The sequence below is a fragment of the Armigeres subalbatus genome, chromosome 3 (genome assembly GCF_024139115.2).
Source record: "Armigeres subalbatus isolate Guangzhou_Male chromosome 3, GZ_Asu_2, whole genome shotgun sequence".
In the NCBI taxonomy this organism is placed as follows: Eukaryota; Metazoa; Arthropoda; class Insecta; order Diptera; family Culicidae; genus Armigeres; species Armigeres subalbatus.
The window spans coordinates 202,003,309-202,020,382 of NC_085141.1; the positions used below are offsets into that span (position 1 = coordinate 202,003,309).

Below are 17,074 nucleotides of genomic sequence, written 5' to 3' on the forward strand. Positions count from 1 at the left end.
TGGTAGATGTTTGCAAAAGAAACTTTTCGCGTCATGGGAAGCCACAACGAATGTTGTCCGATAATGGCAGTAATTTTGTAAACAGTGCGATGGTCCAGTTTGCTAAAGAGTGGGATATTGAGCATGTGACGTCGGCCCCTTACCACCAACAAGCCAACGGGAAAGCTGAGTCTGCTGTGAAAATTGCAAAGAAGCTCATCAAGAAAGCAGATGATTCAAAGCAAGATTTCTGGTTGATGTTACTAAACTGGAGGAACACACCAAACAAGCTGGGTTCTAGTCCAGTGTCCAGATTATTTTCCCGGAACACAAGGTGCGAGGTTCCAATGTCTGCTAAGAATCTCATGCCATGTGCTATTCCTAATGTACCAGAAGCTATCCAGGCAAATCGGCGAAAGGTGTGAAATATCAATATGACAAATCGGTTCGTCATCTACCTTCGCTTCAAGCCGGTTGTCCTGTATATGTCCAGTTAAACCCGGATGTTAACAAATCTTGGGTGCCAGGTGAAATAAAGGAAAAATTGAGTGAGCGCTCATACTTGGTGGAAAGAAACGGATCCGTGTATAGAAGAGATGCGGTACACCTTAAGCCGAGAAACATCGAGGACTTTGCTTAACCAAAACCAGTTGCAAGCTCTACCTCTGGAGCACCAAGTGATTCACATCAATTACCGTCTCCGTTGTTATCCGCAGAATCACCAAACGATGTTATGCTGCCCACATTTTCTGGAAACACATCAGTGGAACCGTGTTCAAGCGAGTTCAATACACCGGGAAGAGTGACCACAAGTCGAGCATCGATGGCCGAAATGATGACGCACCCGGATATTAACAGCCAACCCAAGAGAGATGTTAAAATGCCTACTAATTTCCGAGACTACGTGATGAAATGAATAGTTTTTATTGTTGCTTGGATAAAGGGGAAGATGTTGTAATCTCTATATGTAATAATAGTTTGACGTGCCCCTATGACATGCAATTATGTGTGTGTTGGATTTTCTTATAACAAAGACAGTTTTATAGACGTTATAATCGAGTACGCATGTTTATTTTCTGAATACCGAAACACTTGAAGCCAACAATTTTTCAATGATTTTATCCAGTACCGATAAACAGGAAACAGGGCGGTAGTTATTGAGATCTTTGTGACTCCCAGACTTGAAAATACTACTGTTCACGCCCTCCGGGAGTGAATGAAAAACGATTTCACAGTATGTTGTTCCAAACAATACTCAACTAAAATTATATTTACAGTATTAGAATTAACATTTACAAACTATACAAATCAACTTACAATCTAGTTTTCCTTCCGGCTACAAACAGACAAACATCTACCTCCGGACTCGCGGCGATCTAATTAGCTAATTACATTGAACAAATTATCACAAACGTTCATACTGATACGATTCAAACTTAAACTCACAGTTAGCAACAGTAGTGGAACAAACACACCTACTGTGCGGGAGACGGACGATTAACGGCGAACAGGAAATCTTTAAGACAAATAAACAATTAATACAATTCTATAAATAACACAATTATTAACTTTACAATATTCAACTTTTCAAAACACGAACAAATTACGATGGACGAAACACCATCTTCTGCCTCTGCAGTGCACAATTAACATTCAATCTGTTCGTCTCTCCCGCATACAGCGTATCGCTTGCTGCTATGTGTTGCTGTTATGCGAAAGCAACAACACAACAAAGTGGAGCGCGTTCGCTACTCCTATCGAATGCGTTCGCCTAGGTAACCCTTTGCGGCCGGCGGCAACATCCCCCCACCCGTAAACCCTGTGGTTGGTTCTCTCGGGTACAGGACGGGGTTTACTCCTCACAATTCAGCTCCAAAATAGCCAGCTTCGCCACTGGCCGGACCTTTTCTCCCTTTGAGGTTTGCACGGACGCCGATCGGATTCGGCCGTCACTTCCCGTGAACACCTCCTTCACCATACCTCGTTCCCAAACGTTCCGCTTTTCGCCGTCAGCAACGAACACTAGGTCTCCAACCGCAACTGGACGTTGGTCGACCATCCATTTCGACCTGCTATTCAGTGTGGGCAGGTACTCCTTCTGCCAACGATCCCAAAATTTGTGCGCCAAGAACTGCGCTCGGTTATAGCTGCTCCGCAGCGTATCAGCTAGCTCCACCGAGTTCCTCGGCGGCAAGCACTCAGCAATTGGACGCCCGCGCAAGAAGTGATTCGGCGTCAAAGCTTCTTGGTCCTCCTTCACGTTCGTGGATACGTATGTGAGGGGACGAGAGTTCACCAGATTCTCCGCTTCAATCAGCACGGTGTGCAATATTTCGTCCGTCAGCTTTCTGCCATCGATGAACGCCTTCTTTGCCTCCTTCACCGAGCGTACCATTCTCTCCCAAGCTCCGCCCATGTGTGGTGCTGAGGAAGGATTAAACGTCCACCTGGTCTTCGCACTGGTAAATGTGTCTCCACATCCCGCATTTAGCTCTTTCATTAGGTCTCGATTGGCTCCCACGAAATTCGTGACGTTGTCGGAGAAGATTTCGGATGGACTGCCGCGTCGCTTCACAAACCTCCTGATCGCCATTTTACACGACTCCGTCGTAAGGCTGTACGCCACCTCCAGGTGTACCGCACGCGTTGTCATACACGTGAAAAGTGCTACCCACCTTTTCTCCATCCTTCGTCCAATGGACACTTCCAGCGGCCCGAAGTAGTCGATACCTACGTAGGCAAACGGATCGACCCTCGCTGCTAAGCGCTGCCTCGGCAGGGGTGCCATTCTCGGCACAGATGGCTTTGCCTTCCGAATACTGCACCAAGTACATGCTCGCATAACCTTGTCGATTTGTACCCGTAGCCTGGGTATGTAGAACCGCTGCCGAACTTCGTTCACAACACTCTCCCTGCTGCTGTGGCCATGCTCTCGATGGTAGTGCTCCAGCAACCTCGTCGTCACTGCATGGTCCCTTGGTAGAACGATCGGGAACCTGACGTCGAACGGTGCATACTCCGCTGCTTCGGTTCTACCTTCCATGCGAATAACTCCGTCTTCATCCAGGAACGGTGCCAGACGATACAACGCACTTGATCTCTCGAGCGGTATTGCTTGTGAGCTCGGCAGCTCCTTATTCCTCCACAAGGTCTTCACTTCATCGGCGAACTGGTCCGCTTGCACAGCTTTCCACAAAAGATTCTCCGCCGCCAGATATTCTTTCTGTTGTAACGGCACTTCAACGCTCGGGAATCCTCGTACTCCGGATCGCTTGCTACTCCCCCATAAAGCTTCAATCGGCTTCTTCTGTACACGGCGACGGCAATTTGAAATGAAACGGAATACCGTAGCAACCGTTCGTACCATCACTGGCCAACGCGAGATATGGCACATCCTCTCGATCAGGCTATCGGGCAATAAAATATGGTGTAGTAGCACGCTCGCTCGGAGCTCTTCGGCTACTTCAACTCGCAGACGATCCTGCTTCGGCCACTCTTCTTCTCCTCGGTATAGGAAATCAGGTCCACGGTACCATCGGCTCTCCGATTTGATCTCCGTTCCCTTGCCCCACTTCGTCAGGTCATCGGCAGGATTACATTTCGTTCCCACCCAATGCCACTCTTCTGGATTTGTGATGCTGACTATCTCTCCTATCCGGTGGGCGACAAAGGGTTTGTACCTTCGTTGGTCGGACTTTATCCAAGAAACCACCGTATCGGAGTCACACCACAGGAATCTTCTCTTCACCGGAAAAAAATGGTTTTCGCAAATCGAATTGACCAATCGTGCACCCAGGACTGCAGCTTCCAACTCCTTCCTCGGAGTGGACAAGTACTGCAACGGTACCACCTTTGCCTTCGCTTCGACGAATGCGCAGTGAATGACTTCGCCGTAGTCGAATATAAAGTAGGCGACGCATCCATACGCTGCATCTCCAGCATCGGTGAAAACGTGAAGTTGCACCCCTTCGTATGCCTTCGAATAATAGAGGTAATAAACTATAGAGGACGCTTGTCGCTGTCGTCACTGGCGAAACATCTTTTGCTGGCGAGGATAGGGCACTAAATGTCAACAAAGGAAAAATCAGAACGTTTTGACAGATAGGTACCCAACATGTTTGGGGACGATAACAAGGGAAACCACAGCGACAATCGTCCTCTATAGTTTATTACCTCTATTCTTCGAATCCAATCCTCCGAGATAACATCGAGGAACTCGTATTCCGTCGATAAGATAGAACAACTTTGTCCACTGCTGCCACCGCTTGTAGTGTTCTTCTTTTAGCCTTTCGTCCCAGCCGATTCCGCTACGCCACAGATCCTGCATTATGATCCTCCCGTGAATCAACAATGGAGCAAGAAACTGTTTGGGATCAAACATGCTAGCTATGCATCTCAACGCGATCCTTTTCGTAGGCCAGGCACCTTCTCGAACATATGGCTGCAGATCGTCCCGAATCTCCGTGGAGAAGGAAAATGCATCTTCTTCAGGATCCCAGAGCACTCCAAGAATTCTCTCCGTTTGACTACCCTTGTCCACTTCTAGCGCCTTCACTATACTATCCGCCTCTCCGAGCTGCCGCAAAACTTCCTTCGAGTTACTGACCCAGTTCCTGATCTCGAAACCCCCTCTGGCATGCAAATGCCGCACATCGGTAGCTCTTCTCACTGCTTCCGCTTCAGTATCCGCGCTATCGAAGTAATCATCGACATAATGCTTACGGATGATAGCATCCGCCGCTTCAGGAAACTCACCAGCGTGTTCTTGAGCGTTCAGATTTTTCACAAATTGTGAAGAACAGGGTGAGCAATTCGATCCGAAAATCACGACATCCATCACGAAGATTTCCACTTCCCCATTTGGACCTGGGAAAAGGAACCGCTGTGCCTGTCGATCCTCCGGACGTACTAGTACCTGGTGAAACATTTCCCTTATGTCACCTCCGAACGCGATTCGTCTCTCACGGAAACTGTTGATCACGGCCGATAGTGCTGCAACCATGTCCGGCCCTTTCCGCAACTTATCATTCAATGACACTCCTTGCACCCTCGCAGCCGCATCCCAGACCAAGCGCACCTTTCCAGGTTTCTTCGGATGGACCACGTAGTTCAGCGGCAAATACCACTCTTGATTCCTCGGAGTCTCCCTCAATTCACGTTCAGTGATGCGATGTGCGTAACCCTTGACTAGGTAGTCATTCAGCTGTTTCTGCAGGGCTTCGCGCACCCCCGGATTTCGATTCATTCGACCTTCCAGACTTCGCATCCGCTTCATAGCCATGTTGAAACTATCGGGGAAATGGATCTCGTCCTCTTTCCACAACAGTCCAGTCTCGAATCTCTGGCCCACCCTCCGGGTTGTCTTCTCCAAAATTCCACGAGCTCGTCGATCCTCTTTGGGTCTGTTCACAAATTACGTAACGCAAAAATCCGAGTTTTTGACCCCCTCCCTCCCCATCGTAACAAAAAGTAACATTTTTAGTACCCCCTCCCTCCCCCATATAACGCGTAACTGTGAAAATTTTAAAGGCAGATTTTTTTTCTTCTCTGGAGCATCTGAAGCATGTGGGTTATGGTATTTTTTTAACACTGTTAGAATAGGGACGGCACATGATGAAAAACCAAGGATATTAAGAAAGCAGCTAGTAGAAACGAAAATAGAATTTGCGACCATGGCCATTAAAATAGTTTAGCGGAACTGTTTTGTCGAGAAATATAATATTCGCTTGGTATTTTAACGCATATCAGTCCCGCTATGTGCTTAATTTCGATAATGACTAATATACGATAACGATAATTTTCAAATTGAACTGGCTGAGCTAAAATGCAATTGTTTACAATGAAAACCCTCTTGCCTCTATTAACTTTAGCTTGGTTTGTTAGATCTAATAATAAAATACGTGAGACAAAAAAGCCTCGAAATTTAGCAACAATTTTTCGAACAAAACTGGCTGTCTTTCAGAATTAAAAAAATACAAATGTCAGTCATACTTTAATCAGTGATTTAAAAAAACATTCAAATAAATTTTTATTCGCGTTATGCGTAACATTTGGTAGTACCCACCCCCTCCCCCACCTTTTAGTGTAACAAAGTATAACACAAGTTGAACCTCCCCCCTCCCCTCAAAAGTGTTACGTAATTTGTGAACAGACCCTTTCGATTCAAGGCGTATTGGCGATACTCCGACCTCTTCGAGCTGATAATGCTGTTTTATCGCGTCGTCCAACCTTTTATCTGCCTGACTGCATTCCTCACAAGCGCATCGATGGTGCCCCAGGAAATGTACGTTGCCTACGACGTTTGTACGTGGACCATACACCGTCCATCCAAGCTTACACAGAACAGCGACTGGCTCTCCAGGCTTTCCTACTCGGGAGTCTAGCGGGGCGATGAGGTGGAGATTATCGATTCCCAACAAGATCTTCGGAGCAGCTTTCTCGTAAGGATCGATATCGATGTGCTCGAGGTGTGCAAACTCCTGAACTAGCTTCCTAGCATCCAACTTCTGAGCAGGGAGATCCAACCTATGCACGGTGTGAGCCTCCAACAACTCGTACCGATTCAATGAGTTTCGAGCGGATATTGCCAATAACACCTTCTTGGACTGATGCTCCGTACGTTGTACACCGTTCGTCCAGCTCATCTGCAACGGTTCTACTGGACCATCTGCGCCCAGCGCTTCCGCTAGTTCGTTGTCCACCATGGTAATTGACGACCCTTCGTCAATGAATGCTATCGCACTGACCCTTCTCTTGCCGTTATACAACGTTACTGGAACAATTCTAAACAACACTGCTCGCTCAGACCGGAGATGACTGTTGCACTGCGCTTGTACTCGCGATAATCCTCCAGAACGTCCATGGAGAAGAGCGTTATGCTTTTCTTGGCATCCATCTACCTTGCACTGCATCCTTATTCGACATGAGCGATCTCCGTGGTCGTACAGGCAGAGCGGACATAGGTTCAGCCTTTTCACTGTCTGCCACCGTTCCCCAACAGTCTGTCTCAGCAGCTCCTGGCAATTTCTTCCGAAATGCCCTGCTTTATGACAAACGCAGCAGTTCATATTTCGGGTTTGCACGTTCTGCGACTTTTTCTCGACGAGTTGACGGGGTTTTGCATTCGTGGAGTTTACGAAAGCCTTTGTTCTTGATTTCTCCCGCTTTCTGGAACACTCGCTCAATTCCGCCTTGTCAAATGTTGCTTCTAACGCCTTTTCAACCAAACATTCCATGAAGTCGCCAAAGGTTTCCAAGTCGACTGTGTGGACTCGTCGTTTGTAGTCCACCCACTCCATGGCATAATACGACGGCAACTTCTGGACCAAGCTTTGCATCAAGATGGGATTCTTCAAGTGATCCGTGAGGCCAGCTGCTTTCAGGTGTTGAGTAAACTCCTCCACAGCGCTCCCGAATTCAATGACCGATTCCAAACTCTCCACCTTGGGTCCCTCCAGTTGTTGAACCCGTTTCGCCAGCCTTGTTGAAAGCACCTCTGGGTTTCCGAATCGTTTCTTCAACTTCTCCATTATTGATGGTACATTCTCCGGAAGAAGAAGTCGATTTCGTACCGTATCTAATGCCTTCCCTTCCAATGCTTCCTGTAGGCGTTCCAAGTTTTCAGCGTTGGTGAATCCGCAGGACACATTCGCTTGGTCGTAGGCGCTGATAAACATTGGCCAATCTTCAGCGGCACCACTGAACCGTGGCAGTCGCCTTGGGAATACCTGTCTCGAAGCTATCTGCAATCGCGAAGGCCCCGCCTCCGCCTGGTGTAATCCGGAGTCTCGCTCATCGACCGACACATCATCCCGAAACGAATACCGAAGGTTGACTTCATTCTCGAAGGTGGGCCGCGCCAGTCTTACGTTAGGAACCACTGGAATTTCCCTCGGACATCTATCCTTGGACGACAGCATCGTTGACGGCTGCAACTTTGGTGGCCTTGTATTGCTCCGTTGCTCGAACGGCCGTACATTCCCCGGAAGTTTCTCTTCCGGTCGCCACCTCTCCACTCCAGCTTCCGCAGCATCCAAATCTGGGAAATCCTCCTCGTTCAAAACGAAATCGCCGACCTTCTCTTCCACCTCGATAATCATCCTCAATTCCGACCGTTTCTCGATCACCTTCTTCTTACGGGCAATTCTCCTCCGCTCCAATTCCAGGATTTTGCGCTGGTTCTCTTCCTCGAGTTCCTCCAGTCGATTCCATTCTTCCAGTTCTCGTAGTTCTCTCAACGCTCGAGTTTTTGTTGACTTGCACTTTTCTTCACTTTTTCCCGAACGCGACTGGGTTCTTTCATCGGAACCGACTCGGAGCGCTTGACAGTATTACGATACCGATCGAGTGTCTCTGTTAAAGCACGTAACAATCCTTTATTACTATATTTATTATAATCTCCTTCTTCTTCTTCATTGGTTACGTGTTTCTCGCTTATTCTAGACTGTCCCTGTTCTTCTACTTGGTTGATATTATCACCTTCTTCATCACTTTCAGTGTCGTCTTCCTGCGCTAGTTCCCTAGTAATCTGCCTTCTTGACGATCTCGTCTCGCTTGACTTACCGGTCGCTAGCCCATTACCCTCTGTTCGACTGCGATGTGCAAATACCATTGGAGAAATGGCGGTCTTGCCGGGGGCACCCAATGAAGCACGGATGGAACGATCCTCGCCTAGGCAGGTTCCACAGTACCAGACGACTTCGGCCACACTGTCGTCGACGCCCACACATTCGAAGTGGTACCATTCACGACACTTATCGCACAGGACACTGGCATCGTAGTCCTCGCCTTGATCGCAGCACGGGTAGAGTAGAGTGGGGCAAGAGTGCGCGTGGGGTAAGAGTACGTTTTCGATTTTCTGAAGTAATAAAAAAAGATAAACTAGCAGCACTGCATCAGTTTGACAGGTATTCTGGCCAACCATTATCATGTGTAATTGTAAACGATTTGAATAAACAACAAGGAAGATATGGAGTTAGATAACTTTTTGGTCATTTTGCTAAAAATAGTTGGATTTCCGCAACTAGTATTTCATTACCATATATACGTTCAATCAGGTGAACATTATACCATTTCGATAACCTATTGTATAGAGTACTTTATGGTACAGAACACCAATCCGGTTGGTTTTCCAAGAAGTCAAAACCATTACTTGAATATTTTTTGGGACTGTGGGGTGAAAGTACGCAGGAACAGGTGGGGCAAGAGTACGCATATGAATTTTCAAATTATGATGTCAAACCCGTATCTCCGGTCGAAATAAGACTTCTTCCAAAGCGTAAAGATCCACAACTAAGAAAAAGGGACAGAATTCGAAATTATCACAAGTTTTTAGGATAAATTGCAGTAATTCAGTGTTAGAAAGGACTTAGCGAACAAAGCACTGAAGCGAAATAATGAAATTGTATTGGGACTTGTTGTACACCTAAACATAGTACGAAAACACAATTTCATCTAAATGATAATTTCATTTAATCAAAATAAACATTCATAAATTACGCAATGTTTAGCTGGGAGGGGTTGCAAGATGTGTGACGATCCATATAATTTTTAGAGGATTCATACAAGTAGTGTAAAATGGGGGGGGAGGGGTGACGAAATAGCCAAATTTTACGTTACGTGATTGGTGGACTTTCTTTAAGGAAAATGCCTTTGTATACGCCACGCGAAACCTGATATATATTTTTACCTCTGTAGTGTTTTGTATATATATATAAAAACAATGGTTTTTCGTATGAAAGTGCACATTTTTAGGACCCCCTCCCCCTTTAAGAGTTACGTAATCTTTAAACATTTCCTAATATATGCTCATTAAACATAAATTAAATGTTATTAACTCTTATTAGTGTTAATATATATTTAAAGTACATGATTGGATAAATGCGTACTCTTACCCCACCCGATGCGCACTTTTACCCCACCGGTGGGGTAAGAGTGCGTTTTTCACTTGTCTTGCAATAAGGATTCTACTAAAACGAATCTCAACAATTTCAATATTTTTTCCACTGGGTAACATAAAGGAAGAGTATATGAATCATCGACACAGAGTTGATATGCAGAAGCTTGCTTCATAAGGGCCACATGATCGATTGAAAACTAAGTGCGTACTCTTGCCCCACTCTACTCTATTTGTATGTCGTCATACTACGGCAGGTAGATTTTGAGCTTATGTTCACGCCCTCCGGGAGTGAATGAAAAACGATTTCACAGTATGTTGTTCCAAACGATACTCAACTAAAAATATATTTACAGTATTAGAATTAACATTTACAAACTATACAAATCAACTTACAATCTAGTTTTCCTTCCGGGTATAAACAGACAAACATCTACCTCCGGACTCGCGGCGATCTAATTAGCTAATTACATTGAACAAATTATCACAAACGTTCATACTGATACGATTCAAATTAAAACTCACAGTTAGCAACAGTAGTGGAACAAACACACCTACTGTGCGGGAGACGGACGATTAACGGCGAACAGGAAATCTTTAAGACAAATAAACAATTAATACAATTCTATAAATAACACAATTATTAACTTTACAATCTTCAACTTCTCAAAACACGAACAAATTACGATGAACGAAACACCATCTTCTGCCTCTGCAGTGCACAATTAAGGTGATTATACAATCAAGCCAATTGGTGAATTTTAAATTCACCACACGGTTTTCTGCTCCTATTATCAAAAGTTCAAATCTAGTGTAATAATTTCCGTACAATGCTAAAATTAAAGTCGATTGTTTAGCATAAGTAAGCAAACGATCTACGGATGTTTCATTTCCATGGATGTTGTGGTCCTCTCAATTCGTGCTCTTGAAAATCACTAGAAAAGGCAAGTGGTTTTCAAGATGGCCGATTTGTGGCTTTGTTGTATAACCACCTTAACATTCAATCTGTTCGTCTCTCCCGCATACAGCGTATCGCTTGCTGCTATGTGTTGCTGTTATGCGAAAGCAACAACACAACAAAGTGGAGCGCGTTCGCTACTCCTATCGAATGCGTTCGCCTAGGTAACCCTTTGCGGCCGGCGGCAACAACTACTACTCGAGCAAGTTTGAGGCACATCGGATATTTAGCAGTTTGAACAATTTCGTTGAAGACATCCGTTAGCAACTGAGCGAAGAATTGGTGGTGGGTTTTAACGAAACTAGCTGTTATATTATCAGGGCCACTTGATTTTTTAATGTCTAGATTATTAATCAGTATCAAAACTTCATTGTTGGTTGTTGGGTAAAGGTAGAGGGAATTTCGATGTGGTTCGAGTGTGCCAAATTTGTGGATGTCAGAATCACTATGAATGCTGGCCGCTAATGATGATCCTATGTTGCAGAAATATTCGTTGAAGGCCTTGCTGATACTATCAGGTTCAGTTAAAATCCGGCCGTTAGTTTCTATTGCTGGACAGCGGTGGTGATTACGTAATGCTTACAGTGACTATAATAACAGTGTCGTCAAGTGTCAAAATTGGAACAGGATCAGCTGTCAGTTCCATACAAATGCGCGTTCCAAACGAGCAGGAGACCTGTCAAAAGTGGAATATGACGTTACTCTTCTTATAGGACTCTAGTAATGCTTTCTCATTTATTCGGATCAGCTTCATGAGATCAAAGTTCATCCATGGACAGTGGCCTTTCAGTTTTGCGTTCATTGTTACTGTCTTAGTGCATTGGGCCAACAAAGATTTGTACGAGCTAATCACATGCTCCAGTTTATCGTTCGCACTACCAGTCATTTGACTTTGCCCGACATTCTCGGCAAATAAGTCGTTCAAGCGCTCATGATTAACAATATTTTTCGTTAAGATGTGTCTAGTCACTACATTTTCTATATTAAAGTGAGACACAATAAAAGAGTGATCACTTAGATCATTTATGACTGTTTCATTGATAACATCGTTTGAAATTCGTCCCGAACAAACGACATGATCCAAAATATGTCCACTCGCTGTTCTTGTTGTAACGGTGTTCGTCACGAAAGTATCGCACGATTCCAAAAGCCTAATATACTCGGAGACAATATTATTGGATACGAGATTCAATGGGCCATCCATGTCTCCAACAATGATACAATCTTGGTTCCTACCAGTAGTAACCATAGCTTCGATTTCCGACAAAAATCGCCTAGCATTAAAACTTGGCGGCCTATACACTGCATGCAACTGAAATGATTTCAGATTTGCTGTGAGTAACGTAATGTGAATGTGGTGAAAGCCATCGTATCCTTAAGCTTAAAAATTATGCTTTCATTATGTCAACCATTATTCAAGCATCTATCAGCTTGTTCTGTTGGCTAACTTTTATGCATCATCAATCGCTGAAATTGTTTTTAGGCAACATTTTCTCGATCTGTATAGATGCTACTCTGCTCCTAATCGTTTAACAGTAGCCATCAAAAGAAATATCGCTTCTAAATGGCTTGTTTTCTTACACTATCTGCTAGCATTAATGACAGCGCTCTGTCAGTTGCTATAAGAGCAGGTGAATACCTTTGTAGCTGCATTACAGAAATCAAAAGCTCATACACAGCTCCGGCAACAAAACTCAAATGTAAACATTGCGGTTTTGACGTTCCATACTGATAAGCTATTGTCAGATTTTCTGGATATGATACGGATATGCGCGGCGTTTGTAATGTTCCCAAATGGGTACTTGCACAAAACTTCACGCGGCAAATGACTGTCGAAAGGTACGGCCGCGGCAAACGATACACCGCAATGCTATTCATTCATAAGAATCAAGTAAACGGGCTGCAGAAAGCGCGGCGGTACCTTTCATGAAGGGTTCGCCGCGTGCAATTTTGAGAAAATCAGGCAATATTAAAAGAAGCAGTTTAAGGTTTACTTAAGCTCGCAGTCCACTGTTTGTCATATTGACAAATATTTGTCAAGTTTATCCGGACATCTATCAGACTGACTAGAAATCGACATGGATCTCAGGCAGACTTGACAAATATTTGTCATCATGACAAACAGTGTACTGAGGGCTTTAAACGTTGTGTAATCTCCAAAGGTACAGAAGTTGCCTAAATGCTTCGTTCGTTCATTTACAGCGCCATTACGCTATATTGTTAGTGCTATAACAACAGCGAACACGTTTTCATTGTGAATGCTACTCACCGTAATATGGGAAGTTGCTAACAAGCAACTCAGTTACATACATGAGCTCTTAACCGATAATGTTGCTAATTCAGACAGAGCTGTTTTATGACTATATGAAAGCTGTATAAACGATAAAAGATTAAATATATTTGGCACAAACTGACTAGCTGATAGATATTTGTGTAATAGTCGAGTTGAAGTTTAAGGGATTATTTGCGGAGGCTTTTCTTTTATTCAGCATTCACTGCTTTTATTCAAATATTATACAGCCAAAGGCTAGAAGTTGAAGCTTTTAGCACCAAAATGGTTAGTTGGGATGTTCTGTTGGCACATATATTAAAATTTAGATCATCTCGTAGAAAGACTGCTAATCCTCCGTGAGAGCCCTCCCGGCATGAAAAAAATCCATTGGATCCTTCAAGCAAATACAGCTCTGTTTTATTCATCGTCAACCACGTTCCACCCAAAATAACAACATCGATCCGTTTCCCATACCTGTCCAACAATTCTCTGATACAATCGAATTTAGACAAATCATTCATGCCCCTGATATTCATTTGAATGATTCTAAGGTTTATATTTGAGTTTATCGCATATTTATTTCTAACCCACGAGTCGATACAATCAAAATCTTTGTTCGTATACATTGTGATCAAATATCCAAAATTTCGTTCGATCTCCGAAACGACGCTTCGCTGCTGGTTGTTGAACTGTTGGAGAGTATCCAGAAAGGCTGAAAGCCGAATTATCTAGATAGGAATCTCGCACCTGTTCGTTGCATTCCTTGTACATCGCAACGAGAACGGATGATTTCTGATTTTGATGATTCGCTTTGGCGAAACCAGTATCACACCATTTCAGCCAGGCCAAACAAACTTGAAATTCAGACAATCCTGCAGCTCGCGAACTTGCCTATAGAGTTCAATGCCGTGTGGAGTTAATTTGTCTCTGAGCATCAATCTTCTCGTAGGACCAGGCAACGATGCATCGATAGCGGTGGGCAGGACGGCACCATGCATGCGTTTTTTTGTAGAAGAGATCTTCTTTACAATCCTCGTTGGCGAAAACAACTTTTATTGCCGTTGTTTCCGTGCTGCGTTTTGATTCAGTTGAAGGGAGGCGTTTAATATCCACTATTGCTCCATCAGGTAGTTCGTAACCCACAGCGAATGATAGTTTTTCGATCATTTGCTTTACTGCCGTCATACGCATATCTGTCCCATGTTTGCTGGGATTTCCTATGTACATGGGACAATTATGCGTAGAACGGCAGTTTGAGTTTTCGTCTTTTTTCGTAGGCATCCCCTACAGAATCGCATTTTTGGATAGCGCATTCCTGTTCAAACGTTCCACTTCCATCTCAAGATCATTCACGGCACTGCTCAAAACTTGGTGTTTGTTTCGCATCACTTGTGCATCTGATTTGAGAGCGGCTTGCTCCTCTTTCAGCGACTTCACTTCCTCAAGAATATTATCTAACTGGTTCGACAAGAAATTTTGAGGCCGTTCCACTTCGTCGATTGTGCTCCTCATATCGTGTATCTCCGCTCGTGTAGCTTGAATTTCCTTCAGGACAGTGCGTAGTTCATTCATCAAATTTTGTGAGTCCGATGTTGAACTTCGAGTAGATCGTTGAAAGAGTTCTTGACATTCCGCCGAACAAAAGGAACAAAAGTATTCCTTTTCTTTCAGCTTCCATATCGCTGTCCCAAAAATGTTGCGGCACTTAAAATGCTCACACTTATGGCACTGAACACACTCAATGACTTTTTGGATCCTTGTCCTCCTTTTTGCATGAAATGCAAATAATTATATCTTCTGACATTGTTGACGATATTTTTACAGCACAAGAACACCAGATGGGTATTCCGTGTATAGTAGAAAATCGAAAATTTGTTTTCAATAAAATGAAATATCTGCAGTTATCAGACGTCGCAACTCATTTCTGATTAGTGCGCATGACGCGTGCATGATGCGCACTACTAATGAAATATTTCAAATTGTCGCGACTCGCGTCGCAGCGCGAGTGCTCAATCGCGCGGTCCGGTTTGGTGGCGGCCCGACAATATATATCGACGAACACTCGCTGTTATAGAACTCCGACAGCAAACAATATTTGATAAATGGTTGAAATATTTCACGTTGGGACACATATAGACCAGTGCATGATGACGTAGGTTGACAGTTCACAGAGCTTTTTCACCGGGACTTAGCCTCTGGCGAAGCTTCCGATAAAATTGTTTCGTCATTTTATTCGCATGTAGATGTCCTTTGCGATTGATTTCATGCTGAATGCAAAGAATATCATTGAAATATTCGGATCGCAGCAATTTTAAACTAAAAATATGAATTTTAATTTTCTCCTCATCGATTTTTCTTCTAACACCTTGTAAACAAGCTCTGTGAACTGTCAAATAAGTGAGGTTAGATCAAGATCTTGCATTGGTCTATACAGACAGTAACGGCAAAACTAAATATAGACCACAATGGATGACTCATAGCAGATTTTTTAGAGAAGATATTTGATTCTCAACGATATTCCTGGCGATTTGATCCTGATAACACGTCAACCGATGATTTGATAGCTGATAATTCGTTTCCTTGATTTTGCAGATTTTGGCCTTCCGAATTACACGTCAATTTGCAAAAATATAACACAGCTTTGATGAGAAATATTTATATAGCTATAACCAGAGTCGGACTGTGGAATTGTCACGATAACATGGAATCTGTTTGTTTTCTGCAGCAACATGATTTTTCTGGCAAGAATTATCATGTGACGTAAATAAGACCATTTTGGTCCAGATTTACCAAAGCAAAGCCCATTTTTCGTCATTGCAAAAATAACGAGCAAGTTGCCGGACATACAGCAGAAGGATATTAACAGTTTGGAACCGGGCTATTTTTGGTTAATCTCACATGTAGAAATATGCAAATATATCATAGTGAGTTACTGGTAGGAGAGCAATTTGTGCTCTGGAAATCCAGGTGAGTAGAGCTGAGTGCGAGTTGGCTCTTGTTTCGGACGGCAGAACGATCGCGCGATTTGCCGAATTTTGTGTTTTGCATTCCGCGACCGGTATTAAAGTTAATTAGTTCAGTGCGTGTTGGATCTTGTTTCGGACGGCAGAACGATCGCGCGATTTGCCGAAATTTTGTGTTTTGCATTGCGCGGTCGGTAATAAAGTTAATCAGTTCAGTGCGAGTTGGCTCTTGTTTCGGACAGCAGCACGATCGCGCGATTTGCCGAAATTTTGTGTTTTGCATTCCGCGGCCGGTATTAAAGTTAATTAGTTCAGTGCGTGTTGGCTCTTGTTTCGGACAGCAGAACGATCGCGCGATTTGCCGCAATTTTGTGTTCTGCATTGTGCGGCCGTCAGTGCCTGTTTTGTCGTGTTTCTGCTCAGTAAGCAGATAGTTCGCGCGGCCGAGTGAGTAAACAATTGGTGCGTGATCGGACGTGTTTCAGGTAGGATTTAGAACATTCGTAAAATCCGAGTTTTTGGTTCTGATTTTAATGTTCGGTGAATAAGTGTGCGGTTGAACGTAGTTTGTATATAATGCGATTATTTGTAAAATCCCAGTTACTTTGTCCTCCTTTGGACGGTTCGTAAGTAAATTGATGAATATATTTTAATTTTTTTTTTAGCATATACTGTTATTGACAAACGCTCTGAGAACGATCGCGAGATCGGCCGAAATATTTTGTTCTGCATTGCGCGGCCGGTAATAAAAATTTGTTCAGTGCGAGATTTCTCTCGGACTGCAGAACGAACGCGCGATCGGCCGAAATATTTGTTCTGCATTGCACGGCCGGTAATAAAAATCAGTTCAGAGCAAGATTTCTCTTGTTTCGAACTGCAGAACGATAACGCGATCGGCCGAAATATTTGTTCTGCGCGGCCGGTAATAAGAGTAGCTATCGAACAAGTGAGTGCAGTGCGTGTTTTAGTCGTCGGGAAAGAAATAAAATATCTATCTTGTGTTCGAT

The 17,074-nt window shown here is 43.8% G+C and overlaps 1 protein-coding gene and 1 long non-coding RNA gene across 2 annotated transcripts; both read right to left on the bottom strand.

Annotated features, from left to right (window-relative positions):
• Nucleotides 1-1,831: 1,831 nt before the first annotated feature.
• Nucleotides 1,832-8,590, bottom strand: LOC134222243 (uncharacterized). Its single transcript, XM_062701385.1, has 4 exons — nucleotides 8,542-8,590; nucleotides 6,133-8,299; nucleotides 4,153-5,381; nucleotides 1,832-3,945 (listed from the first exon to the last, which is right to left on the bottom strand). Exons 1-4 carry the CDS (start codon nucleotides 8,588-8,590, stop codon nucleotides 1,832-1,834), a joined length of 5,559 nt encoding a protein of 1,852 aa, XP_062557369.1.
• A 1,499-nt stretch (nucleotides 8,591-10,089) lies between these two features.
• On the bottom strand, nucleotides 10,090-10,601 carry LOC134227965 (uncharacterized). The gene is made up of 4 exons (XR_009983804.1): nucleotides 10,528-10,601; nucleotides 10,400-10,469; nucleotides 10,271-10,337; nucleotides 10,090-10,212 (listed from the first exon to the last, which is right to left on the bottom strand). It is a non-coding gene; the product is annotated as an uncharacterized LOC134227965 (long non-coding RNA).
• Between the last annotated feature and the right edge of the window lie 6,473 nt (nucleotides 10,602-17,074).